Here is a 27,873-nt window from a genome sequence, read left to right as displayed (position 1 = left end):
AACCATGACAATTTTGTTGTGTGAATGTTCCAAGTGAGTGCATGTAGGCCACATTTACTTCATTAAAATCATTCATCATTCAATACCACTCTTCAGGCCCTCACACACAGAGCTGAATGGGAACATGTTTACACAGCTCTACAAATTCTACCTTTACAATTTTGAGCAACTTTGTTCCCTTCATTTCAAATCTGTAGTGCATTGTTCAGCCACAAGAGGGGGCAAGTGTCATTTTCCCATTTCGAAAAAAACAAATCAATAAAGACTGCCAGAACTGTATTGATTTTTTTTAACCACACTTACTATTTACAAAGTTTAATTAAAGCAATTTGACATTTAATATAAACTTAATTTATTTACACTTGATGTATTTGTTGTCTAAACCCCATATCCATGGGTCTTCAGTGCAGTTGATAGTGACCTATTTTAAATCATTTAAATAATGTCATGTGTTAATTTCCCCCAGTTTAATTAAAAATAAATATTTATTCAACAGAAGCTGTTTAACTTATATGAATGAGGAAGAGTCAGTGTGAGAGGCAGGTAAGATAGAAGTGTTTCTAATTTAATGTTAATGCACTCTGCAGAAGCTGGATGCGTTTGGTGTCCATCCCCTCCCCTCCCCTCCCCTCCCTCCTCCGAGGAGGGAGCAGCGGGTCATAACATCACATCATGAGGTACTAGATAACACATTGTTCAAAATGTCAGTAAACTCGTACAGATCTTTTTTTTCTCACAGCAAGAGTATGTATTTTTGTGCAACATAAACATTTTGTCAAGATTGAATGAACAAAAACCACAAAAGGGGGGAAAACTGAACATGTCATGAAGGGAAGGGGAAAGTTACACAGCTCCTCTGCTGCTAGCACTCCTAAACAAATAAATACAGTCAACAAAAAGATTTCAGAAGGCTTGCAACAGGGGTAAACAAGAGAAAAAAAGAAAACTTCACAAAATAAAAACAAGGGATAGTGGCCCGTCATCGCCATCCAGGGGGGTTTCTCTCAGGCTGTTATGCCACAAATAATCTCTTTAGTGTGTGAGTGGCTGTCAATATCAACAGAAACAACTTTACAACAGATGTACAACTTCTAATCTGCTGTAAAGGGTGTGGTGACCGATGATTGCTTCTGTGGCCTTACTTCAATCTAGTAACTCAGATTTATCTCAGAAAGCCAACAAGAAACTCTTAGGGAAAAAAAAACAAAAAAACATTATCATTGGAAAATGTGCTTTGTAAGTGCCCATAATAAATCTCTTTAAAGACCTCCCTCTTTCAATGCTGGTCACGTTCCTAGACACACCCTCAATCACATGCATTCTTGATGGATACAGATTTACAGATTGATGGGAGGGGTAGAAACGGGAGAATATACATATATTTATATATGTTGATTATTTCATACAGTTTAACATTTCCTCAAACTAGAATCCTTTATTTAAAATCGATCTTGATGCTCTATCCAGTCACAGCTGTTTTTTTTGCAATGGGTGTGGTGTGTTTCAGGCAGGGTTCATGTCCAGCTCCACCAAAAAAAAAACATGCTCCTCACCTCGGCTGTCTTTTGTGGCTCTGAAATGGTAGCAGGCCATACACCTCTGTTAGGAAGAGGAGAACTGTGTGTGTGTGTGTGTGTGTGTGTGTGTGTGTGAGTGAGAGACTATGAATGTGTTCGCCTGCTCCACCACCATCATCACCATCACCACCACCACCACCCAAGAGGGCGTCCCCGTCCACCCCACCCCACCCCAACCCGTGTCTCTCCCTTAGTGCACTCTCATCCTGCCACTCATTCGTCTTCGTCGTCCTCCTCCTCCTCGCTGTCTGAGAGGGCGGCACAGGGGCGGATCTGCCGGTACCCGTCCAGCCACTTCTCCAGCATCTGCGTGACCAGGGGGTGGTTCCTGCGCCGGGAGCTCTTCTGCAGCGCCACCAGCATGCCCCCCTCAGTCACGCAGCAGTCCAGCCACTCCCTCAGGAGCTTCTCCTGCTGCTCCTCGTTCCCCATCTGAGAGAGAGAGAGAGACAACACACATTAAAATAAACCTTGTCCTACAAAAACACGTACAGCTTGTTCCCTATTTGAGATAGACACACACATCCTAACAAAACAAATAAATTCATATCAAAGTAATTCATTCCACATGTATTATTTATTATGTGTTTAACTCCATCAAAGTGACATTTAAAGTCATGTTTATTCCTGCTTCCCCATGTTCTTAAACACACACAAAGATTTCCACCCAACTAATCTTTCCTTTATGAAGTTTCTCCATAAGAGCACTGACACAAGGAGTTGTTTGTCTGCGATGGTAAACCCTCCATAAATAATGAATGACAGTATTCCCCCCACATGAGGACTACACTGGGTCAGGACATTGTGAAGTCACACCCCAAGGTCTGGGGAAAGGGCAGGGCTCTCACAGACACGCACGCTAAAGACAAAACTCACTCTACGAAACCGTTCAGGCAAAGGATATTTTGTGAGTGGAAACAGCTGAGTCAAAGTCTGTATGGAGCTAAAACAGAGACTTTAAGTTTGACATTGAAAAAAACTAAATCAGTAACTAAACTATGAATAGAACATTGGCATTGGAACACTGGTATTGAAATGAGCTCTGGGCACTGAAACTTTTTTTAAAGTTTTTTTTGTGTACTTTCAATGACAATCTTTCCTTTGTTTCTTCCTGTCAGCCTTTTTTGTTGCAGGTCATTATTTTTATGCTGCAAGTCGTTTTCCATGTCAGTACTTTCAATGTCAACTTACTGTCTCTGTTTTGGCGTTAAAAGGGGCATAGTTTGATGGGAGGGACAAGAAATACATATTTGCACAGATACAGTGTGCAACATGGGCTTGGCCAGAAACATGGGGATAATAACGTAAGCCCATTCAATGGCCCTTCTCATCCACAAAGAAGATTCAAGGATAATACCTATGATATCAAGCCTAACTAAATCCTTTCAGGATGAATTAATGTCCATACATTGTGTATCATAATTTCATCCTAAATATCCATCAGCCCTAGATTCAACTAGCTAATGCTATGATATCTGACTGACGTTATCTTTTTGGAGACATTAGAGATTAGATTATGATGCCACACCAGCCTTGTTTGCTGGAGTGTTTCTGCCATGGTGCCTGGTTAGCTGGAACACTATCTCCCTCGCTTCTTTTCACATTACATTTGGTGATAAGCATTCAAGGATCATTTTATTAGCTCGTCATGAACATTGTGCAATAGTGCTAATCATTGGCTACATGTGTCCTGTTGGCACACTGATAGACACCACTTCGCTCTCTTAGGGAGACAAAAAGGGCTGAGTCTTTTCTTTTTATTTGCCTATCCATAATTCAGATTGCATCAGATGTGTCTCTACATGGCTAGGATTCAGATATACTCGCAAATATACAGTTGTGGCCAAAAGTTTTGAGAATGACACAAATATGCATTTGCACAGAGTTTGCTGCTTCAGTGTCTTTAGATATTTTGGTCAGATGTTACTATGGAAGACTGAAGTATAATTACAAACATTTTAGAAAGTGTCACTGGCTTTTATTTGGCAATTACATGAAGTTAATGCAAACTGGTATTGAAATGAGCTCTGGGCACTGAAACTTTTTTTGAAGTCTTTTCTTTTTAAAATTTTTCTTTTTAAATATTGACTTTTTACATTAACTTCATGTAACTGCCAATAAAAGCCAGTGAAACTTATTAAATGTTTGTAATTATACTTCAGTCTTCCATAGAAACATCTGACAAAAATATGTAAAGACACTGAAGCAGCAAACTTTGTGAAAATGCATATTTGTATCATTCTCAAAACTTTTGGCCACGACTGTAGTTAGCAAGCATGCTATTTTTCTGAATAGAACATTTTATTTGTCAATACAAAAATATATGTAATTGCAAAATAAATAGTTAATTGCTTAAAAAGGTGGGAAAAAAAATCATTTTTTGCATAAATATAAACATACCACAACTGTACTGTTACTGTGGCCCATGTTACGCCCGTCTACACCCCTACTGGCTTTGCAGTGGCAGTGCAATGGTCTTTAGGTGGTGAATGGGTGTAATTTGATTGATTGACCACACCTGATAACCTGTGGATAAAAGCCATGCTGTTTGCCTTCAGAGGAGGCTGGCATTTCTCACCATGCATTGGAAGCTGGTGAACACCATGCGGTTGGTGCAGCTGTTTTGCAGTCACTATTTTATCCACTACTTTTAAGTATGATAGAAATAAAACCTTATTTTCGTACAACTCTGTGGTCTGGCTCTTCATTTGTTGCGGCTCAAGAGCCGGGTCGTAACAAATTGGGGGCTCGTCCGGGATCTTTGAAGCTTTTGTTGTGGAGACCAGACTGCAGAGTTTAGCATATGGTATAATAGGTTAATAGGCACTGTGTTGAGCAAACTCTCCTAGTTAGGGTGCTTCAGCTGGGTAGCTGTGCTGCCCTTCCATCGGAGCACTTGTTTATTATTTTGCTTTGTTGTTTTGTTTATTGTTTTTCGTGGTTATCCTGGGTGGGGGTACGCTTCGGAGCTAGGCAGTGGGCTAATATCTGTGGTCTGCTGTCTACTCACGAGTTCAGCGTTCAAAGTCGCCTCGAGCCCGGTACACCACTGAAGACTAGAGAGGTATAGTTTAGTTGTTCATAGCAATAGATGGAGAGGTGCTCAATACTTTATTAAAACCAATGACACTCGAGTTTGGGTTTGTTCAATAGTATATTTCTGTGACCTGCATGCTCAACTGTCAGTAGCTGATGTTTCTGTCTGGCTTGTGGTAAGCCCTTTTTTGAGCAGGGAGCTCTTAAGAAACTATTGCCGTTGATTGTTGTTGTGTTCATTGCAGTTAGGAAATATACCTTTGGTGAGTAACCCTGTGATGTGTTGAAAGTTGGAGCTGTGTGTGTGTGTGTGTGGAGACTTGCCCACTTCGTACTTTTAGATTACCTAGATGTGAAAGTTCATGAGGTGAGCGTAGTGTGTTCAGTGACAATTAAGTCTTGTGGAGATGTCTGCCCCATTGTGAATCGCAGGTGTATGTTATTAGCCAGGTGAAGGAAATTATGTTGTTTGTGTGGTAGTGAGCCACACTAGTTGTGATTGTGGGAGTGGTTTTCCAATCTTGATTGGTCACGTGTGTTTGTGCTGCATTGAGCTCAGAAGATTACGGTAACTTGTTGTGGTATTGGACCACTTTGTGAGTGACCTTTTGTTGTGGTGACAACAGTGCACATTTTGTTGGGATTATGAGTTTCTACTGTGGTAGTAGTAACCGTGTGAGTAATCCATTTGTTGTGACTGTTGTGCTCCAATTTGTGTTGGTCACTTGTTACTGGTTTTGTGTGTTCAAGTGTAGCAGTTTTATGTCGTAACCTCTTGTGCATGTTCACTTGTAAAGGTATCCATATATGGTTGTTGGGCAAAGTCTAGTTAGTGGAGAAAGCATTTAGTTCCATGAGTGTGGTTTTGTGCCTGTTTGAAGTGTTTTGGCCTGTGAGTGCACAGGCAAGATGTGAATTTAAGAGTATATGTGACTGTAGTGGCTCAGGGTTGCCTGTTGCAGGAGATGCAATCAATCTGTGCCATGTGCTCTGTGCTTCTGTCTTTCTCCTTTGTCCTAGGTGTGGAGGGCTGAAGACTAGAGGACACGGTCGAGGGGCTTTACCTTTTGTTTTAGGCTTCCTAGAGGAACCCTTTTAAGGGGGGAGGTGTTACGCCCGTCTACACCCCTACTGGCTTTGCAGTGGCAGTGCAATGGTGTTTAGGTGGTGAATGGGTGGAATTTGATTGATTGACCACACCTGACAACATGTGGATGAAAGCCATGCTGTTTGCCTTCAGAGGAGGCTGGCATTTCTCACCATGCATTGGAAGCTGGTGAACACCATGCGGTTGGTGCGGCTGTTTTGCAGTCACTATTTTATCCACTACTTTTAAGTATGATAGAAATAAAACCTTATTTTCGTACAACTCTGTGGTCTGGCTCTTCATTTGTTGCGGCTCAAGAGCCGGGTCGTAACACTCAAAAAACGTGATGCACACCCACTGTACCATTGAATCCCTAGAGAGTTAACTCATGCTCAGCAATGACTTGTGTGTTGAGTCCATGTAATATAAAGGGGTCTGTGTGTGTGTGTGTGTGTGTGTGTGTGTGTGTGTGTGTGTCTCTCTCGTACCTCTTGAGCAGACAGGAAGTGGACGTGCAGCAGCTTTCTCTCACTGTCCACCAGTGGCAGGAACGTCACCGTGACATCATCATCAGTGTTGAGGTTGGCGCCTGCGCCTCGATTGTCGTAGCCATCGTTCTCCATGGCAACCAATGCAGAGAAATGGCCTCTTGTGTAACCAAGAGCAATAGGGCTTTTCCAACAAAAGCTCTGTTCCCATAGCAAAGGCAGGTACACACCTAGGCAATTAAACAAAACAAAGGTCGCAGATGTTACAATAGTCGATCGACTTACATTTCCTTAAGCTAAATAATGAATATTTAAATGTGATGACAGAACTTATCATGTCATGTAATGTATTTAAATTAAAATACTATTGTTTAAAAGTCTCTTTGAAAGGCAAACATTTTGAAAAGGGATTGAGATGACACAGAGAAAGAGAGAGAGAGAGAGACAGACTCCTGTGGAGGGAAATACTCTGGTGGAGCTAGTAACTGGGTCAGTCGGTCAGTGGTCAGAACTATCCCAACAGGATACACCTCACGTTCTAAATTGAAGTGCTCAAACTTGCAAGCTTGTGAATTCGACTAAGCCCTGTGTCAGGTGTACATTGGATGCCCCCAAAAATGAACCATTCCATATGTACACATTTCCATCCATACAGCAATAACAACAGCACACGGGCCGCTGCGTTTTTAAACACGTTCAATATTTGAAATGAACTTGTTTATTTTGACAGCACTAATGTTTTTACAATTTAATTTAAAAAGCCACACAAATAATGTATATAATAATGTAATCACTAAATGAAAGCAATGGTTTAGTGTGTGTATGAAAGCTTTCGCTCCCCAATCATTGTTATTCTTCCCATATCAGCACACAAGTCACTCCACTCAAAGTCCATCTTCTGCTGCTCCAGGACCTCAGGAGGCCATAACCACCACCACCAACACGCATCTACTGCTGCCACAGGAGAGGACCTAATAGTGTCTCACACACACACACACACACACACACACACACACACACACACTTTGTGCTCTACTTCTGAATGAATTGGCTTCCAACCCCTCATGTCCTCAGCACCTGTGATGGCCCTGCTGCCCTGAGCACTCCCCAGTCTGGAGCCCTGCAGACCCAAACAGCAGTCTGAGGGACACTGGACCTCTGGGACCAGATACACAGTGCAGAACCGGTCCAGTTCTGGAGCCTCCTAGCTCTATGCATGGTGGGTTTTGGAGCACTCAGGCAGATGCCTCTTGCAGCACACATACAAAAGGGACATTGTTCTCTCCATGTAACCCTACACCCCAACATCACATATGGTACCATTTAGCTCCACACCCAACTGAGGACATCTAGAAGGAGCTGGGACATGTATGACTGTGTGCACAAACATGTGTATGGGTGTGTGTGTGTGTGTAGTGTGTGTGTGGTGTGTTAATGTGTGTGTGGTGTGTTAATGTGTGTGTGTGTGGTGTGTTAGTGTTAGTGTGTGTGGTGTGTAAGTGTGTGTGTGTTGTGTAAGAGTGTGTGTTGTGTAAGAGTGTGTGTGTGTGTGTGTGTGTGTGTGTGTAGTTTGTGTAGTGTGTGAGTGTGTGAGTGTGTGTAGTGTGTGAGTGTGTGTGTACATTATGGGTGTTTGGTGGTGGCCCTTACCTTGGAATCGTGTGTATCCTAGCGTCTCCCCACGGAAACTCTTGTAATACTTGACTCCGTAGACTATGATGGGCCGACGGAGAATGTGTGCAAGAACAAAAATGTGTGTCTGCTCAAGGCTTGCCCCAGGCTGAAAGACACACAGAGAGGTATACGTGAGAGAGGAGACAAAACAGACCAGAAACAGAAAATACAAGACCGTAAGAAAAGAGAATTGATTGGCAAAGGTTAAGCGTCACTGTGTGTAGTTTGGCACTTTTAGGACTAGAAGGCGGCCTCTTAAAAAGCCTTTAGTTTCTGTTGACTTATGTGCCTCATAAAAGAACTAAAGACCTGGACAAGGACCACCTCCACGACCTGAGAGTCTGAGGCCTGTTGAGGGAATGATCCAACTGTGTGTGTGTGTGTGTGTGTGTGTGTGTGTGTGTGTGTGTGTGTGTGTGTGTGTGTGTGTGTGTGTGTGTGTGTGTGTGTGTGTGTGTGTGTGTGTGTGTGTGTGTGTGTATGGTTAATTAACCAGATGACTATCAATGTATATTTCTGAAATTTGCCTCTCAGAAATTGGTGTCATGAGTGAAAGACAGTTTATGGCAGTTATTCCTTGAGGCGAGATAGGTAACAGAGCTGTAGATGTTGTTCCAGTGCATTCCACAGGGTTTTGTTATTCTTTGAGTGTGGGCGTGTACCTGGCTGGCTAAAGACAGTATGAAAGCCCAGTCTTCCTGCCACTGCTCCTCTCTCAGTGAGAAGTGGAGGCCAAAACTCTGAGAGTACCACGATTCCCACTCCTTCCAGCGTGTGTAGAACCTGAAACACACACACAAACACACACACACACACACACACACACACACACACACACACACACAATTTTACTAAATGGTTTAGTGTGCATTTGTGTGGATCTAAGTTATGTCTGTTCTGACCTGAACTAGGCTCTATTGAGATCTGGAGACAGGATCTTCTTCACCCAGTCATAAATGTGTACATTGAGAGTCTGCTAAATGTGTGTGTGTGTGTGTGTGTGTGTGTGTGTGTGTGTGTGCATGACTTTGTGTGTGTCCTCACCAGTGAGAGCAGTTGTGTAGGCTGTCATGCAGCGTCTTGCGTAGGACCGAGTCCTTGTCGTAAATACCCCAGGTGGCCTGGAGCACTGAGTCCAGCAGACAGTCCCCGGCCGTGCGGTTCCAGAGTGCGTACAGACGGCTGTCCAGCCTCGTGCCCAGCTCCAGAGACCAGTTAATCACCGGAGACTCCTCCTCCAGTTCTGCACAGGCACAAAACAGGGCAGCCCCTCAATGACACCATTCTCTCAACCATTCTCTCTCAATCCCCATCACTCTCAGGTCCAACAGAGCTCCCCGCTGTAACCCAATTACAGCAGCCTAAATGGGTCACAAGACACCTCAGCAATGTTTGGGTCACACAATCTCACTCACTGACTCACACACACTCACACACGCATGCTGGCAATGCAATTGAATAAGTGCAAGAGAGGGAGGGAGAGAGGGAGCTGAGACAACTCAATTAGTGTAATTGGTATTTAATCCATGAGGAGCTTGCTGCTGTAGCCCGCTCCTCTAGGACTGCATGAGTGAATAGACACATCAGGCCTTTCACACAAACACACACACACACACACACACACACACACACACACACACACACACACACACACTGCATGAGTGAATAGACACATCAGGCCTTTCACTGGTCCATTCTCCTCAGAGGAAGCCCACCATGAAACACACTACAGGCTCCTACAATACCACTCTGCAACCGCATCAGAGGGATGCTTTGATAAGACACACACACACACACACACACACACACACACACACCCCCCAACAGGACTGCAGCAGGACTACATATTCGTGAGCTGTTGTTGGAACAGTCCTCACCTTTCTGCACGTCCCGGTCGAGGACCTCATCAAAGAGTTTCTCCTGAACAGCAGGCGGCAGGTCCTCAATGTCTGAATACAAAAAAGAACATCTAAATTACATTACCAACACATTTGGACACACTGTACCATTTTCAAAAGCTATTATAGTATCAGACCCAAGCTCCATTAGGGACTAAGAGTGTGTGTACGTGTGTGTGTGTGTGTGTTCATACACACACACACACACACACACACACACACACACACACACACACACACACACACGTCAATGCACCTTCAAAATGTGTATTTTGGAGAGCTGTGAGGATACATTGAGAAAACAAATGGTGATTCATTAGCATTGGACAAACATGTCTCTCTTTTCTCAATGGCCATCAGACACAAGGGGCTCACATTGCAAATTCCACCGTGCTCTTTCTGTCCCTGTCCCTCTGTGTGCTTGTGTGTGCTTGTGTGTGCTTGTGTGTGTGTGCTTGTGTGTGTGTGTGTGTGTGTGTGTGTGTACACAGCAGGCTGGTGGCCTTTCTGTGGTTCAACAGTGAATGCATTGACTTTGTCTCACAGAGAGCTCTTTTAGTGGCCTGAAGCCAAGACCGGCCTACACACACACACACACACACACACACACACACATACACTTAGAGCACAACAGGGAAACATTCAAGTCAGCCTGGGAGCCATGGACAAGCTCTCAGTGGCCGGCTGCTGTAAAACATGGTGCAGGGCCAGAGTGGCTCTTTCAATGGCTCTCGCTCAGCTTTTAGAGGGGAGAGGGACGTGTCTGTGTGTGTGTGTGTGTGTGTGTCTCATTGAAAACACAGCTCAACACCGGGTTCAGCTCAACACAGCCAGAGTCAAATGCCTGCTGCAGCGATCACATTACTAAATTGGGCTGGTTAGCTGGAGACAGAGCATGTTCAGTGTGGGAGTGGAAAGTGTGCTAAGCTGTGAGGGAGTGGGCTGGATTCAAGAGGGGGAGGGGGGTGCTGTGTTCATGTTTGTGTGGTTACATTAATGAGTGTGTTCATGTTTGTGTGGTTACATTAATGAGTGTGTTCATGTTTGTGTGGTTACATTAATGAGTGTGTTCATGTTTGTGTGGTTACGTTTAAAATAAGAGTGTGTTCATGTTTGTGTGCTCACATTAATGAGTGTGTTCATGTTTGTGTGGTGACATTAATGAGTGTGTTCATGTTTGTGTGGTTACATTAATATCAGAGTGTGTTCATGTGTGTGTGGTTACATTAATAACAGTGTGTGTGTGCATGTGTGTGTGGTTACATTAATAACAGTGTGTGTGTGCATGTTTGTGTGGTTACATTAATGTGTGTGTTCATGTTTGTGTGGTTACATTAATACCAGTGTGTGTTCATGTTTGTGTTCCATTAATAACAGTGTGTGTGTGTGTGTGTGTGTGTGTGTGTGTGTGTGTGTGTGTGTGTGTGTGTGTGTGGTTACATTAATAAGTGTTAGTTCATGTTTGTGTGGTTACATTAATACCAGTGTGGGGTCAGGCAGGACTGCTAATGTAAACCTGTTGCCATAAGGTGTGTGTATGTGTGCACAAATACAGTGTTAAGTTCAGGGGTATGTACAGAGGAGCTCCAAGAGATTTTATTTGCCACAATGTGTGTGTGTGTGTGTGTGTGTGTGTGTGTGTGTGTGTGTGTGTCTGTGGGTGTGAGTGAGAGAGAGAGAAAGAAAGAGAGAGACAGAGAAAGAGAGAGAGAGAGAGAGAGAGAGAGAGAGAGAGTGTGCATGTCAGCACACACCTGCTGGGAGGGTGAAGGTGACCAGGTCAGGGAGGAAGTAGCAGGCGAAGTCTCCCTTGCGCTGGTGCAGGGAGGCAGCGATCTCACGGCGAATCTGCTCCGTCAGCTCTGGACACACCATCGCTGGGATACACTTCACTGCCTGCTGCGACACCTGGGGAAACACACACCGGCCACTGTCAGATTCATCTCAAACATGTAGGGCCAAAGACCCTGGAATTCATTTGCATTGCATTCCATCCTATGGCTTCATCCATGTAATACTCCAGGCTACTAGCGGAAAATGAGTGTAGTCTCTTCCAGGGTTGGGAAGATGTAGATATAGAAGTGGATAATTTTTCTGCCGCCTGTTTTGGCACAAGATGTGTGTGTTGGAGTGTGTGGGAGTGATTGTGTGTGTGTGTGTGTGTGTGTGTGTGTGCATTTGAACGCCATTTAGAAACTCCACGAGCAGACCAGCCAGTTTGAGCAGAAGCGTGGGCAGTCTGCCTGTGGAGGAGTTTTCAGAGCACGGCAGCGAGCTGCATGGTGTGCTGTCTAAATGATATCGCTCAAGACACACACACACACACACACACACACACACACACACACACACACACACACACACACACACACACACACACACACAGTACACAAACACACACAAGCAAGCAAGCAAGCAAGCAGTTGTGATGAGTCAGACACAAGCAGTAAGCCAAATCTATCAAAAAAAGTTCACAAGTTCAATACTTTCTACAGTAAAAGGCCTGCGAGTGACTGGAAATGATAGCTTTGATCCATGAGGCCACTCACATGTTTCAAGTGGCTACCACAAATAAGTCCCTCTTAAATAAACTATGGAACTTCCCTAGATTTGAAACTCCTTGGCAACACAAACTGGCCTTCAGTATGATGTTCTTCCCTGAGATTACAGTAACTGGATTACTTTTATGCAATGGATAACATCAAAAACATTCTGTAGCACTTGTAAGTGATGCCATCTATTGCTTTAAGTAAAATTGCCTAAATTGTCTTTAGATAGAGATATTTAGTGACTGAGGTTAAATGTAGACTAGACCTTATTTTTCTAGTTATCCCAAAAACATTAGAACCGTTTTAAATATTAGAACCATCTAGAACTTAACTGAAGTCTACCAACCCAAGCTGCACACAGAGATAGAAGTGTTGTCTTGTGGACCGTTTACTGTAAATGTACAATGTACAAATATCAGCCTATATTTATGTAATTACTGGAAAAATAAACAACCTTTTTCTTTGATTATCACATTGAGATATTGGCTCATTCACATGGCCTAGGTTAAATTTCTTTACTTCCAAGAGTTGTTTTTTTACTTCCAATAACTTTGAATCAGAGTTGGCTTTTTGCATGTCCGTTTTGTGTACCGTCATGTCCAAACTTCCACCACAGCCCAAGGAAGCTCATAGCTAAAGACCAATTAAAATGTTTCCATGTCAAGAAAGGGTCAGGTATAGGAAGACACAGAACTTAAAACGTATTAATAAATACACTGTAGCTGTACAATAATACTCGTCTCAAAACCCTCCAATGGGTGGGGTCAGGTCGGTCATGGTGGATTCAGCCAACACCGTCAGCTGTGGGCTAAAAGGACCCCTAGCAGTCAGGTCACCCCGAGCACTCGGCTTTCACTAGCAATTAGCATAGCATCACACAAACAGACACAAGCGCCCTGTACAATACTATACAACACTCACTGACTTCCCTCTGGCAACACAGTAACACCATGCCCAATCACTCCTGATGCTGCTTACACAGCCCACTGCCTTCTGCAGCCCTAGGTCTTCTCTGCTCCAGGTGTGTCCTGTGTGCTATGTGTGTGCTATGTGTGTGCTATGTGTGTGTGTGTGTGTGTGTGTGTGTGTGTGTGTGGGTATAATCTGCATGTATGACTGTCTGGTGTGCCATGTGTGTGTGTGTGTGTGTGTGGGTATAATCTGCATGTATGACTGTCTGGTGTGCCATGTGTGTGTGTGTGTGTGTGTGTGGGTATAATCTGCATGTATGACTGTCTGGTGTGCCATGTGTGTGTGTGTGTGTGTGTGTGTGGGTATAATCTGCATGTATGACTGTCTGGTGTGCCATGTGTGTGTGTGTGTGTGCTGGTATAATCTTCATGTATGACTGGTCCCCCTCTGTGCTGCTCCCTAAAAGGCCATGCTGGTGTCAGCAGCACACATTAGCTCTCTCACTCTCTGTTTTACGGCAGCTGACCAATCACTGGTGTCCTCTGGCCTAATCCCAGGGGTAATCCTGAGAGCGCCATGCCATCTCCCTTGATTAAACGTCCTGGCAGGACCTTGTCACTCACCTTTTCCTCTGGACAAAGCTCAGAGTTACACTACCGCGCGTCCTCCCATGGAAGAGACTTGCGTGATTTTAGGACAGCTCCCACTCAAAGCCTTCATGCAGTGGCAGGATCATATAAACCTGATTCACGCTCGGATTTAATCCATGAGCTGGCATGATAGCCCATGATACAATCCCTTCTGCAGCAGGATTACATCATTTGACATGACTGACTATAATAAGGTGGAGCAGGACCCATCATGCTGCCTGCCTGCCACTGAATCTCAACGAGTGAAAAGTCTACTTTCCATTATGATACTGCTACTGGCCTACTGAGGGCTTTGAACACATCAATCTCCAAAGGCAACAACATCAGATCTTTAATAGTTAACCCACTACAGGTTATATAAGGTTATATCTAGTGGTCAGACCAGAGGCCAGCCCAGAGCTGTGAGCAAAGAGATGGACAGGTAAAAGAGCGATGTGCTGAGCTTTGCTGAATGCCTGTTGAGTAACTACATAGATGACAGGCAGTGGAATGTGTGTTGATGTAAGCAACTAGCAGTACCTTCCAACACCTTAGGAGAGGAAAAAGATGAATAACCTAAATACAATTACTGATCCTTGCATCAAAGAGAGATCAGCTGCCTCTATATTGCATCCCATGGATTCAGGGCTGCGAAATGAAATGCATACCAAATCAGCTAATTTGTTAGTATCCTGTAATACGATGCACCACACATGATCACATGCAGCACTGTACACATATACTGAACATAGGCCTACCCACTAGACACATACGTATTCCAAGGTACATAAAACTATATTAGATATCCACATTAAAGATCACACACCTTGTGTGGTCTTTACTCAAACAAAAGCACTCTTTGTGTTTCATGCATCATTCTCCTGAGCTGTGTGAGTGCGTAAGTTAGATGGCCCTCTGACCTCGGTGAGAAGGATGGCCAGCATGTCCTGCCTCTGGAAGCGGATGGCCAGGTGCACTAGTGTGAAGCCATCATCGAAGGCCGAGGACCGGTTGAGCAGCCGCACTTCGTCTGCCGTCAGTTGCCGGGCGATGTCGCCGCCGGATGATTTGTAGGCCTCAACGGCCGCCGGGTCACCCTCCACCACACCTGGAGGAACACACAAACAGAGCTCAGCCAATCAGCACGCATCTTCTCACGGGGCAGTGGCCTGCATGTCATCCAGAGGTCACTAGCTATCAATGGAGCACCTAGGAGAACTTGCAGAACCTCACAGCACTGCAAAACCAAAGGAGAACTTGTACAACCTCACACCATTTGCAGCCTGATCAAACCTCGTTGAATGCAATAGTGCATTAGGAAGCTCTGCTAAAGACCATGAAGACAGGCACACATAGGCTACACCTACTTGCACATGAATGAAACAGGAACAAGCACAAACAAACATGCATGCTAGATTCCCTGGGCATTCCATGGTTCATTGATAGCTCCAGAGGATTCAGAGAGAGCCAGTGATTATAAGGGAGCTACTGAGTGGTGATGTAACCCATGGTGAGGGTTATAGAGCATGGGGCCTGTCATTTCAAATGCAACAACCTTGTGCCCAGGATCTTCTATGACTGTGCTGTGTGACTATGGCCCAAAAAAAATAAATAAAAAATAAAAAAATAAAATTTGAAAAAATGACGCGTCGACTATAAAAATCCACGTCGACCATTTTTCGTCGATTTTGTCGACTTCTCGCTGCAGCTCTATGCCGCACAGAGCCTGCGTGGCTGCACTAACCTGTTAATGTAAATAATAAAGAAGTTCAAGTGAGGTAATTGGTTTGGGCGCAGGCCTCAGATGTTTTCATGATGTTTGATCAGTCACGTTACAACATGTTTTTGTATTGTTCATGTTCGTGCCATTTGTTAAATTGCCTTGCAAATAAATGCTTTGCTACCTGTTAAAGGCCAAATCCTTTCATGTGATGATTTTTACATGTCATTTATATTAGTTCACACAAACACTCCATCCATCTGTTCCTGGCCCAGCCCCTCTGTCAAATTTTAGAACCCATTGTGGCCCGCAAGTCAAAAAGTTTGCCCGCCCCTGGGCTAGGCCAACCTACTTGCCAAAACAAATCTTTTGATTTTGTAAAACACTGTATGGTAGCTCTCTTAACACACTCTGTACAACAATCTTGTGGTGTTTTTTCCCCCCGAAAACAGCACCAATCTTCAATTTAATTTTGTGTCATAGTGCCCTCGACTCATTATATTGATTAAAATGAGTCCTATTGTTACACTACCAGCATTCTTTGATGGTAGGTCATTAGAGTTTACAGGTAAACTGAATGAATCCAGAACAGAACGCCCCCTCAGAGTCTTGGTGCACTTGTTACTGGGGCTGCAGCTGTACTTTAATGTCCTTACCGTGCCACACCTGGAGATTCGCAGTAATACCACAACCCAACCCACCTGGGTATCATCTTTAGCCTTCCACTGCCTAAGTAAGTTATGTTTTTGGTGCGGTTTGTTTGTCTGTCTGTCTGTCTGTCTGTATGATTACACAAAAACTACCTGCCCTATTTTCATTTTGGTGGAATAGTGTAACAAGGGCCAGGGAAGAACCCATTTCCCAATAAGGGTGAGGATCTATGGATTAGTTTTGCTAACGTTGCCAGGTACAGCTTTTGGCCTTAATGGAGGTCTGCGCTTTCCGGGTGTCCTTCTCACTCATTCGACGTTACTTGTCCCTTTAATATTAACATTGTTGAGCTGAAGGAGTTTAAGTATAATGAATTACAAACACTTTTTATGCATGGCATGTCTGTCTTGTCTGTTACTGTTGCCATGGTGTAGTCTCTGACAGGCAGCACACCAACATACATTACAGTACGTTACATAATCCCACAGTATGCACAAGTGCTTTAGGCACTATGATAATAAATGACAATGAGGTTTGTTTCAATCACCAGTCAAACAGGCACTTGGAGTTACATGCCACATTGAGGTTTATTTGAATGCAATATTTACATTAATTGGTCTTTTCCAAGTGATTAGGCTTATGGTCAGTCAACCAGAAGGTTAATGTGATGCGCTTGCTAAATGTTAAGGGGATGCTGATGCTCAGAGCAGTGTTCTGAGCATTTTAGAAAAGTGTTCTTGTTCTTGTGTGGAGAGATAACAAGAAAGAAACAACAACAACAGCAACAACAACATGTGTACTGTTGGAGGTGAACCTTTCCAAAGACCGCCCCACAAGCACACTCTCACAAGAGCTGTTCTAAAGGTAATGGTTAAAAGTGACGGGCTCAACATCTGTCCACAGTATGGCGTGATTGTTGCAGCCCTACCTGTTACCATTTTTACAGCTGATAATGTACTGTACTTAAATCACCGGGGCATCAGGCCTACATTATCAGACTTTAATATAAAACACACTTCTCAAGTTCTCACACAGAATTGTGTTCTTAGCAAAGAGTTCACTTCAGTCAATCACTTGTTACATACTTTCATGCCTTTCAAACAATATGAATGGTCATTAGGCATGTTCACTCAATATTTCCCCAGTCTCATACAGTGAATGTTTTGTCAAGGGGCTGGAGGAAGTGTTGACCAATTCTGCTTCCTTTTTACAGTTGAGGGGGTGTGGGGGGTCGCGTTCCACAAGCTTCAAACCAGTCAGGTCTCATACAAGGTCAGCTGCGTTTATTATCCTAAAGGAATCAGATTCATGACCACCCTGCCGCCCCACACTATTTCTGAAACATCCATGTATTGTTGTCCGTACAGAAAAATGTATCAAAGACTAGTTAAAGTGCATCACAAGCCATTCCAAGCCCAACTCCAACTAACACAGCTTGAGTATATCAGCAGGATATAGACCTGATAGTCTTAAGAATGAGGGAGTGATAAGTTACAAAACATACCCTCCATCTCTAGAAAATCGTGAAGGCATTCTGCCAGAGCTCCAGGGGGAAGGTCATGCTTCCCAACAGCATTGTATACAACAGACCATCCCATTAAATACGTCTTTAATACACGTCGACATTATATGGTGTGCTTAAGACACACAGACTATGCCCTATTTCTCCATAAAACCAAGATCTGCCTGTACTTTGGGTGGAGAGGTCGCTGAAGCTTATTCAGAATGATATACCACAATCTTAGCTAATAGCAATCTATGTTTACATCATCACAACTGAAAGGATACAAGTTTAACAACCAAAATACCCTAGACCTTCACTGCCAGTCCAAGAGCTTTTCACAACAACATCTGGAGATTCACTAACCACGTTAAGGAGCGTCAGCCAGATCTAGTCTTCAGAGCTAGTAGGCAAACCTTCCACTCACACCTTATCTACCTGACATGGTCTTCATTAACTGAAATATGGCCTACTAGCAGAACTGGTATAGAGTCAACATATTGCCTGTTAAATGTTGGTTGCTCTTTGAACAAATGTTCTGCTTTCACTGGGTCATTAATACAGCTAGTGTTAATACTGTGTGCTTTCTTGAGATTGCAACTTCTAAGAAACAGGTTGTCACATTTCCTTATTTTTAGCTGATGACATGATGCACTTCTATCTTCTGTTAAACTGCAGTTCATTGTGACCATGCTCCTTTGACGTTTATGCTAAGTCTGTGCACTACATAATGATGAAAGGAGCCCGCACACATGGTGTCAATTCTATACATGGGCTACAGGGGACCAAGAGGTGGGAGGGAAGATGGCGAATGGCGTGGCCAGAGCAGCAATGCACAGACACTATATCCCTACCTTCCCTGGACAGGAGGGCCTGGCATGCTGAATGTAGTGCTGGATTCCCTCCAAGTAGACACTCATAATATAAGGAGAAAGCTCTGAGCCTGTCATTTGTGTTGTGAACCATAAATCATCAGTGACTCCTTCTCGTGAGTCTGACACTTACAAACACATCCAATCAACTCCAAGCATGTGAGGATTTCCATGGAGAATTCATGACAGGCATTAAATCTGACATGACACAAACCATCAGTGAGCTTTGAAAAAAAGAACATGCCTCAGATGGTGTCTGGTGTAAAAAGAGTGTCAACATGAAGAGGCACTGAGAGACTGCTTTCAGATCAGTGAAAGAGTGTCAACAGTTGAAGAGGCACTGAGAGACTGCTTTTAGATCAGTGCTAGCTCTTCAGGGGACCGCTATTCTTCAATCTCTTTACCCACTCCACTGACTGTCAAACCATAAGATAAAGATCACCATCCACACAAAAATCCTATTAGCGGTAGTTCTATTCAAAAACATCAGTCTTGGCTTAAATGATCAGCCTCAAAGCCCACAAATCAAGGCCACCTTTGATGAAATCCTTTGAATATTTCCAGGTCGACTCAAAGCAGACCTTGGTTTGTATGGACTGACAAAGTGGTACACAACACGTTATCATGCAACGAGGCCAAAGTTCCTGGTAATGGTCCAGGAAGTACTGACAGGAACAGATGTCACCAAGGTTCTTGCCAAACGAATGAAATGGCTAGAATACATTCGAATAGTGCTCATTATTTAGGGCCATTTTACATAAAGATTCTTGACTGGGTTCATGCGGGGTAAAGGCACCTAACATACACATGTTCACAATAGACGTTCACAAGAAATGAAGTATCTTATCAGGTCTATTTCTATCCACAAGTCTTAACTTATTAACTGACTGGTATGTATAACTCAAACAAACAGGCACACAAAGGCAGGCATTGCTTTTTTAGAAAAGCCATATATCATGAGGTGGTGTTACATAACAAACTATACGCCAAAACACAAACAGAACTTGCCATCTGGTCACGAGATGGATTCTATGCACTTTTAACTTGCCTCAACCACTGGGTCCAAGGGGACTGACGAGAAGGTCAGGACGTGTTTACAAGTTCAGGTTCGTTTTGGCCAGGTGCACGTCAGGGTTATTTATAGAGCAGCTGGGGCTGCCTCAGCACACCAGCAACTCTGTTTACAGCCCCCTGCTGAGCACAGCAGCTCCTCTCTGCTCTGGATGCCCTGGACGGGACCACAGAGCGCACGTCCTCCAAGCTGATCCCAGAGCAGTCAGTGGAGATTTAGCATGAAGTCACTTTAGCTGTGTTGTGCAGTCTTCTGAGAAAGAGCTGAGCATGCGCTGATGTCATTAATGGGGCATTATGTGGGGGACAGTGCAGCATTAGATCCAGGGACAGGCTGTGTGTGATGGTGCCAGCAGCCAGGGACCAGATCGCCTGCCAGCAGGACGTCACACAGCACTCAACCCGACAGGAACTCCATCCCTAACACAGAGTAGTGGTGGAGGAGCCACTGTTAAATATCAATCTCAGGGATACCCACAGAGACTCTGTCAAGATCATCACTACACAGCCATAATGGAGAGATTATTAGGCCATACTTAGCCCACATTTATGTAGGCTAGACTTCTCAGCTCTTATCAATGCCAAAACTTCTGGTCCTTCTGTTACTCTGTGGGATTAGAATTAATTGAAATTACATTTAGCAGACGGATAGATTTATCCAGCATGAGTAACAGCACAATTAAGGCTGAGGGCACATACATCAAGGACCTGGGCCTGTGACCTTGATGCTGCATGAACATTCACAAGCAGATCCAAATTAAAAAAGAAAGCTCTACAAATGACACAAAACAAAACAAATCTATTCTTCAATTTCTACTATATTGAATGCAATAGTGGGCATTAACCAAAAGTCTTGATCAAATCTTATGGCCTCGCAGTCAAATATCTTCCTCTTACCACAAAGTGAAATTTTGAGCATCTTTGAAAATTTCAGACCAGGTGGACCTATAGATTAGGTACATTTGCTTTGATGTACAAGGGCACATAGATCTAAACAGTTTCTCGGTTAGACCATGCAAAATCTATGGCACAAAGTACAAGGGGAAAGAACACTGAAAGTGTGGGAATAATCTGGATTATTAATGGGGTGGTTGCAAATGCAAGTGCTGGCAGCAACAGCAAAGGTCTAAAAAGGTTTCTAGCATTTAAAAATGATGTTTGCATTGCCGATTACATAAAATGCTGCACAATATGAGGTGATGACATTAACCTTTTGTACAATGTGACTGTCCCAAAAGATGTTATTCATCATGTTTGCCTAGATTTTCAGTCTGTTTTAGGATTAAAATGAGTCATCATGCTGAGGTTGGCTTGTCTGATGCCTAGGCAACAGAATGTTTATTGCAAGCATCAAGGACACCGCAATATTACAGCAAGCAGAGGTAAGCTCTGGCCTGGCGCTAGGCAGAGAGGAGTTTAAGAGCATTAATGGTGACACAGCTGTCTGCTGTGCATGTCCGAAAGCTAGCACCAAGATATGACATCATGGACGGCTATCAGAAAGGGTTTCACTATACTCATGCCAGTGTTAAACTGAGATAACTTGCCAGCATTTGTTCTTTTGTCTCGTCACAGACAACACGGACACTGTTTACATCGATTCAGGTTAACACCACATCACCATGAGCTGAATAGTCTGATCCTCCACAAATAAATTCCCAACAAATGGCAAACAAGGGAGCCACCAGCCAAGAGGAATCAATGTTCTCTCTGTAGCACAGGTGAATCAATGTATTTCAGCCAGGGATCAACCTGCATCCTATCCAATGGCAATGGCTGACAGACATAATTTATCCATTGACCAATGATTCATTTCGCCCCCCCCCCCCCCCCACACACACACACACACACACACACACACACTACTTACCTATGCAGGCATTGAGGAATAACCAGTCAGTTTTCCTCATACGGTTCTTGATCTGCTTGAGCTTTTTGAAGTCCTTCTGCTCGTCATTGCTGCTCATGGCAGCAGCCGCCAGCTCAATCCTCTGAAAGTCCTGGATCTGCAGCTCTGCTTCCCTCTTGGAGGTGGGGGGGGACCTGCGCTGGCTCCCGGCGCCACTGCAGCCACCCCCCCCAGCCCTCCAGCGCACACGGTCCTGCTCATTGATGAGTGAGGAGGAAGGGTCCTCAGACTGAGGGAGCTGGATGGGCTCTGGGAGGCTGTTGGGCCGGGGAAGGTCACACACAACACAGCGGCGACTCTTGTGCAAGTTCTCATAGGTGCAGCCAGAGCAGGTCCAGTGTTGAGTGTGTGTGTTGAGCCGGTTGCGGTCATTGTACTCCTCGCAGGGGTCCACAGACGGGGGCACTGGCCTGCAGCCAGAGCCTGAGGTCTGGGGGGACTCGGTGGGGCTGCGCTGACGCTGCCGCTGACGCTGGCACAGGCACTGGGTGCAACGAATGGCTCGAGGCCAGTTCAGGTAGGTGCACAAGTGGCAAGACCACTTGGTGCTGGGTTCACCCTGGTTTGGCAGCTTGACACGAGGTCGTGCACTAGAGTCAGGGCAGATGATGAGGCTTCTGCCACCACCCTCATCGCTGGGGGGGTCCCACTCACAGCCAGGATCCAGCACTGGGTTGATCTTGAAGGGCTCCTCGGTGATGATGGTAGAACCAGGCTTTGGGGCACGGCACATGGTGCATTTAATTGCAGATGGCCAGCTCTCAAATGTGCAGTACTCACAGGCCCATTTCTCCCCAAGCTCCGTCATAACTGATCAGTCAGATTCACACACACGCGCACGCACGCGCACACACACGCACACACACACACACACACACACACACACACACACACACACACACACACTCACTCACTCACTCACTCACACACTCACTCACACACACACACACACACTTCCTTCAAGTCCGGTAGAGAGGACACAGTGCTGAAAGACAAAAAAATATGCATCAAGAGTTCTGTTGCTCTCAATTCCGATACTGAGGTAACACAATATCTATTTGTTATCCTCTTAACATAAATGTTTTCACGTTCTCAAACAGACAATTGTTAATCAACCGTAAGCCCAATTGCAGCAGTATTTGACCATGCATCTTCATGCCAAAGACAGGGAAAGATGGCTATATAGCACTGAATTTAAATATTTAAATTAATTCCATTAGGATACTCTGGCACATTTTTTTCTGAACAAAGCTCAAGATTTAGTAATAGTAACACTAATTTCACACCTAACCACGCAATATTATGTGTGGGTATTTTTATGAAGTAAACACTGTTAAAGTGCCAATACAATAGTATTTACTCTCTCTTACTAAAGTCAGCACTGGTGACACATCACTTCGAATACAACTGTTAAATGACACCAGAAAGCAAAGCTTAAGCAAAGCAACTGCGTTTATGATCATAGGCTAACAGCAGATCTATTGAAACGGTGCACCTAGGCTAATGCACGATTTCATGCATTCCCTTCCGCTGAAGGCGAGCAGAACAAAGCACACAAAAACAATTTTTTGGCCTACAACTTATGAAAACATAATTCACTGAAATAAATGTATAGGTGTAAAATATCATGAACACACAAGTTGACTTCCTTAACTGAGGAGAGTTTGCACAGGCCTACTGCTTCACCGATTTTCACGTGACAGAGGCTTGGTTAAAGTTACCACCAGAAACGATAGCAAATGTTGAAGTTCACTCCATCATACTAAGTTAGCTATGTAAAGAAATATGCAAGATAGGGCCTCGAACTAATTTCGTTAAGTATGCAAGTTACACGCAATCGGAATAAGATCATTACAAACCAGTAACTGTGCAGCTACCCTGCTCTACCTTGGAGTGAGTTCTCCAATGTTATGTAGCTAACGTTAACTATCCATTTATCACAAACAATGTTAAGTAATCTTGTTCAAAGACCGGTACTAGTGCAGAGATTTACAACAATACTGTAACACAAGTGAATGCTGACGAACCGGATTAACATTGACCAAAATATCACATTTCAAGGGTGACTTTACATGAACAGTTTATGTTAGAGTATTTGCTCCAACGTAACAAGATCTCTAGTCCAGTCAAGGTCGACAGTTACTGGGTATATTAGCTGGATAACATGTTACTGTAAGACAACGTACAAAATTGGTCAAATAAACTAGCTTGATATGATAGCTAGCTACAGTCAATAAGCTCCACCAGCTAGCTAGCGACCTAGCTAGCTAGCTAACCAGCTAGCAAGCCATTGTCCAATTACGTCAGTAGCGACACTACAAGATCACTTAAATCCCACTGATCTCTATCTAAAACCGAGAAAAGTTCGCCCGTAATAGTCAAGCGAACAACAAACTTAACGTTACCTTTTCGCTAAACAGATTCATCGCCTGCAAGTCAATATTATAACGTTAATGTTACCTGATTTTGTGATAGCACTTCTTCCTCGGGCACACAAACACAACAAACCCTTCCAGTTGCCCAGCAGTCCCTCGTCCTTTCGAGCTTGAGCCTTTCCCGTTTTGTCCGTTTTGTCTGACCTCAACGCATTACATTGTTCCAATTGATCAGAAACCACCACAATTAGAAGATACCCGGTGTGGAAACAACCCCCTTTCCATTTTCAGTTTTAAATCATTTTACTGTCTGAACCCCATGGTGTGTTTCTGTGTATTTAATGGCGGCGGAAGAGCGACGAGGAGAGCCAAAATAAACCTTCTGTGAACGACTTGCCAGAACTTCCAACGTCATGTATCATCTGACTAAGCAGACGGGACCGATTGGATAATTTATTATTTAATGCTGATTGGTTTAGATGCATGCAAAGCCCTGAAGAGACTGAATTACAGTGAGCGATGCAGTCTTGTAAATTGAACTTTAAGTTATTGTACATTAGACTGTAAATGGTTCATTTTGTAGGCCTGGATGTACATTTGATGACAAAAGTGTCAAGGTTGGTTATTGTTCTCATACTTTAAAAAACTATTTTCATTTAACATGAGCGCTTTCAGATTGTGAAATGGGCTAGTATAAACCATATACCTCATTCCAAGTGTGTTGTTAAGTTTTTCTTTTGGTTTTCATAACAGTTTTCCACACCTACTGTGACACTCCTGGACACTCCCCCTTTTGCGTCACCAAGAAAATGGCAGCGCACTTGTGCCGGTTGCACCATATTTCACTTCATGTTACAAACGTGAATAAAATAGTCCATGACCTTCGGTCCAAATTTAACTTCGATTTCTTTGCAGCTAGGTTAACTGAGAAGACTGGACAGTATGCTTTTCGGAGAGGGTCAGCGGTTTTTCTTGTAAATGAGACGACCAGGCCAGTAGGACATGAGTTGAATGAGCGTGGCGGTCAGCGTGAGTTGCCTTCCATGTCTTCTTTTTACAATTCTAACGATAATCGTGTGAGGTTAGGAGACACAGCCTCAGAAATACGCAAACTTGGCTTTCTCTATGACCACTACCCAAATTATTCCGTGGACACCGTGTGCAACGTCTGTTTCGAAGTAGAAGATGTCGAGAGGTCATTCAATGCGCTTCGCGACCAAGGCTGTCAAATACTCGTGCCCCCTAAGAAGGTGCATGATGAAAACGGGCTTGTTACCTACTTCGTCGTTAAGTCTATTGTTGGAAATGTCTACCACACTCTACTTGATCGGTCGAAGTACCATGGAATTTTCTTGCCACAGTTTGATGAACTGATCAGCACCAGTGAATTACGCAGCGTAAATGCCTCACTATGTCCAATATCTCATTTCGACCACATCACCTACGCTTGTCCTAGACGGAATACCGCTGAGGTGATGAGCTGGTATGAGAAACACTTCGGCTTCCAAAGATTCTTGATTGACAGGTATGAGACTCTCTAGTGTCATGCTCTGTGATGATAACAATACCAGAGCTTGAGCATGTGTTTGTGTGACAGGGAAATATTTCAAATTGGAGTAAGTCTGTATCAGTTTTAATGTCTCGTCAAGCAGTAATGAAGATATGAATGAGGGCTACGTCCTAGATCAAGACGGTGTTGGACTTCGCCTTACTGCAATGGAGTACTGGAAATGCAGCGAAATGGGAATAAAACTTCCCTCCAAGAACAGGGTGGAGCCAGATTGCAAGTTTGTTATTGCAGAATCATTACCAGAACAAGGTATGTGTGTTACATTTACATTTAGTCATTTAGCAGACGCTTTTGTCCAAAGCGACATGTAAGGGAGACAACAGTCAAGCTACGAGCAATTAGAGACCTAGTGTAACAATACATAATACTTTACATAAGAAATAGAAAAACGAAATAGAAAAGAAAAAAAAGAAGTGCAGGAATGTTACTGCTGTAAGTGCAAGTGCCAGTAATCGAAGTGCCAGTTAGTAAGGGAGGTGCTCTCTGAAGAGTTGAGAGGGACGCCCCTGCTCTGGGTTAGGCAGTTCGTTCCACCAACGTAGTAGGTCTATAATGGTTGTTTGTCAAGTTATTTGTCAGAATGTCTGCCTGATTTCAGCTGTTTTCATATCAACTTGTTTTTCAAGGGAAGAACCAAGTTGACACATTTTTGGAACAGCACAGAGGTCCGGGCATCCAGCACATTGGTCTCTACACAACAGATATTGTGAAAACAGCACAAACCATGGCCCAGGCTGGAGTAGAGTTCTTTGCCCCTCCCCCTGCATACTATACTGAGGTTTGTTCAATTTGTTTGTTTTAGCATCTCCCTCAAGGAGGTTACTGGTTGGGTCTGGAATAGATGGTGAACCCTTTTTAATTCCAGTGCATATTTCACACTTCTTTATTTAAACTTCAGGACATGGTATAAGTTTTATTTCAATGTTGTGAATTTTTAATTTGTATGTTATGAAGTAATTACAAAGTGAAGCAGTGGATTTGTGTGTGTATGTACGATTGCTCATGTCTTGCTCTGTGGCAGGTGGGGAAACGGCATGAAATAGAGAGTGCGGGTCTTGACCCTCAGATGCTGTCAAAACATGGCATCCTTCTGGACACAGCCCTGAACAAGGAAGTAATGTCTCAGCCACCAAGTGAACGGTATGGTTTTACAAAAAGAAAACGTGTGGCAGCAGCAATCTGACCTAAACCTTTCAATTGTGTATTTAACAAAATAGCTCTTTTAGCTCATCATGGTATGTTTATCATTTCTACAAAAAATAGTGTATTATACACACAGCCTATCGATTTATGCAGCATGTAGGCTGATGTTATACTCTGCATTGTTATGTCATTCAGTCCAAGTCCAGGCCACTGTTGCAGAAAAAAAAAATCTTATCCCATACCCTTATTCTTTGAACAGATGCCTCCTCCAGATCTTCACCAAGCCCATTTTTGCTGAGGACACCTTTTTCCTGGAACTGATTGAGCGTCGTGGCGCCACAGGTTTTGGAGAAGGGAATATTAGAGCTTTGTGGAGATCAGTGCAAGCATATATGGAGAATGAGAAAGAGGACACAGAAAAACTAAAATCTGATGTGTCTTTGAAGACAGGTAAATGCTAAAATGGCAATGCTATTTTACATCTTGAAATGTAATATTGCATGTGTACAAGGTACAGGCACTTTAGAAAAACAGTCCTACTCCTTCGAAATGAATATATTACAGATAAGAAGTTCATTATGTTGTGAGGTGTCACATGTGAACGTGACCTCTGTTTTAGAAGAGTTACAAGTCTGTTCGTAATAGTTTTTTTAGTAGTTGTTTTCAAGAACAGATAATCTCTTACTAAATATGAGACATGTTGCATGCTGTTTGTCTAAAGCTCTCAATAAGATGCTGGATGCACTGGAAACATAATTGTATTCTGTTGACATTGTGTGTTTTATACTAAACATAAATTCATATGTTGAATGCAAGGTTGTTTAAATAATACCTCATTTGTAAAGTAGCAATGCAATGAAGTCTTCATGTAAATTATCAGATCACCAAGAACTTTTGTAATCAGACCCAGAAGGAGTTTTGGCGGTCCCGCTGAGTCTCAGAAGAGAGGTTGTCAACATTTTGTTTTGTAGTAATATCAACATAATGCTTAATCAATAAGCCTCAACAAAATGTTTGATCTTTGAATTTTTTTATTTTATTTTTATGCCCCAAAAAATTGATGGGTTAAATTCTAGGGTCCCCACTTGGATTCCAGATGAGTTGCCTTTGATGTGAAACTGATCCCCTGTATAACAGTACTATTTACTAGCAGGGTCTGGGATTTACCTGTTGAATACAGATCCAATACTGAAAACACAATCAATTTTCTT

At 43.5% G+C, this 27,873-nt stretch overlaps 2 protein-coding genes across 3 annotated transcripts; one reads left to right on the top strand and one right to left on the bottom strand.

Annotated features, from left to right (window-relative positions):
• Positions 1 to 337: 337 nt before the first annotated feature.
• Positions 338 to 24,307, bottom strand: zranb1a (zinc finger, RAN-binding domain containing 1a). The gene is made up of 10 exons (XM_080835811.1): positions 24,035 to 24,307; positions 21,536 to 22,559; positions 14,771 to 14,958; positions 11,515 to 11,668; positions 9,740 to 9,811; positions 8,907 to 9,105; positions 8,525 to 8,645; positions 7,839 to 7,968; positions 6,189 to 6,418; positions 338 to 2,009 (listed from the first exon to the last, which is right to left on the bottom strand). The coding sequence occupies exons 2-10, from the start codon at positions 22,380 to 22,382 to the stop codon at positions 1,791 to 1,793; spliced, it is 2,160 nt and encodes a 719-aa protein (XP_080691937.1). The 5' UTR covers positions 22,383 to 22,559; positions 24,035 to 24,307; the 3' UTR covers positions 338 to 1,790.
• A 451-nt stretch (positions 24,308 to 24,758) lies between these two features.
• hpdl (4-hydroxyphenylpyruvate dioxygenase-like) lies at positions 24,759 to 27,862 on the top strand (the record flags this gene model as incomplete). Of its 2 annotated transcripts, none has more annotated exons than XM_080834726.1 (5): positions 24,759 to 25,474; positions 25,602 to 25,768; positions 26,146 to 26,297; positions 26,541 to 26,659; positions 26,922 to 27,862. In XM_080834726.1, the coding sequence occupies 5 exons, from the start codon at positions 24,759 to 24,761 to the stop codon at positions 27,121 to 27,123; spliced, it is 1,356 nt and encodes a 451-aa protein (XP_080690852.1). In that variant the 3' UTR covers positions 27,124 to 27,862. The 2 variants fall into 2 exon arrangements, with proteins under 2 accessions (XP_080690852.1, XP_080690851.1); XM_080834725.1 differs by having other exon boundaries at positions 25,599 to 25,768.
• Between the last annotated feature and the right edge of the window lie 11 nt (positions 27,863 to 27,873).

The sequence above is a fragment of the Sprattus sprattus genome, assembly GCF_963457725.1.
Source record: "Sprattus sprattus genome assembly, chromosome: 3".
In the NCBI taxonomy this organism is placed as follows: domain Eukaryota; kingdom Metazoa; phylum Chordata; class Actinopteri; order Clupeiformes; family Clupeidae; genus Sprattus; species Sprattus sprattus.
The sequence above is the reverse complement of the archived record's forward strand: the minus strand, read 5'-3'. Positions and strand labels throughout refer to the sequence as shown.

Bases quoted from the DNA above. Each gene is read 5' to 3' on its own strand.
- zranb1a (XM_080835811.1), bottom strand. From the start codon at position 22,382: ATGACGGAGCTTGGGGAGAAATGGGCCTGTGAGTACTGCACATTTGAG. The intron at 9,812-11,514 runs GTGTGTGCTGAC...TTTTGTATTCAG, and splicing joins CACCTTCACCCTCCCAGCAG to ACATTGAGGACCTGCCGCCT. The intron at 2,010-6,188 runs GTACGAGAGAGA...TCTCTCTCTCAG, and splicing joins ACTTCCTGTCTGCTCAAGAG to ATGGGGAACGAGGAGCAGCA.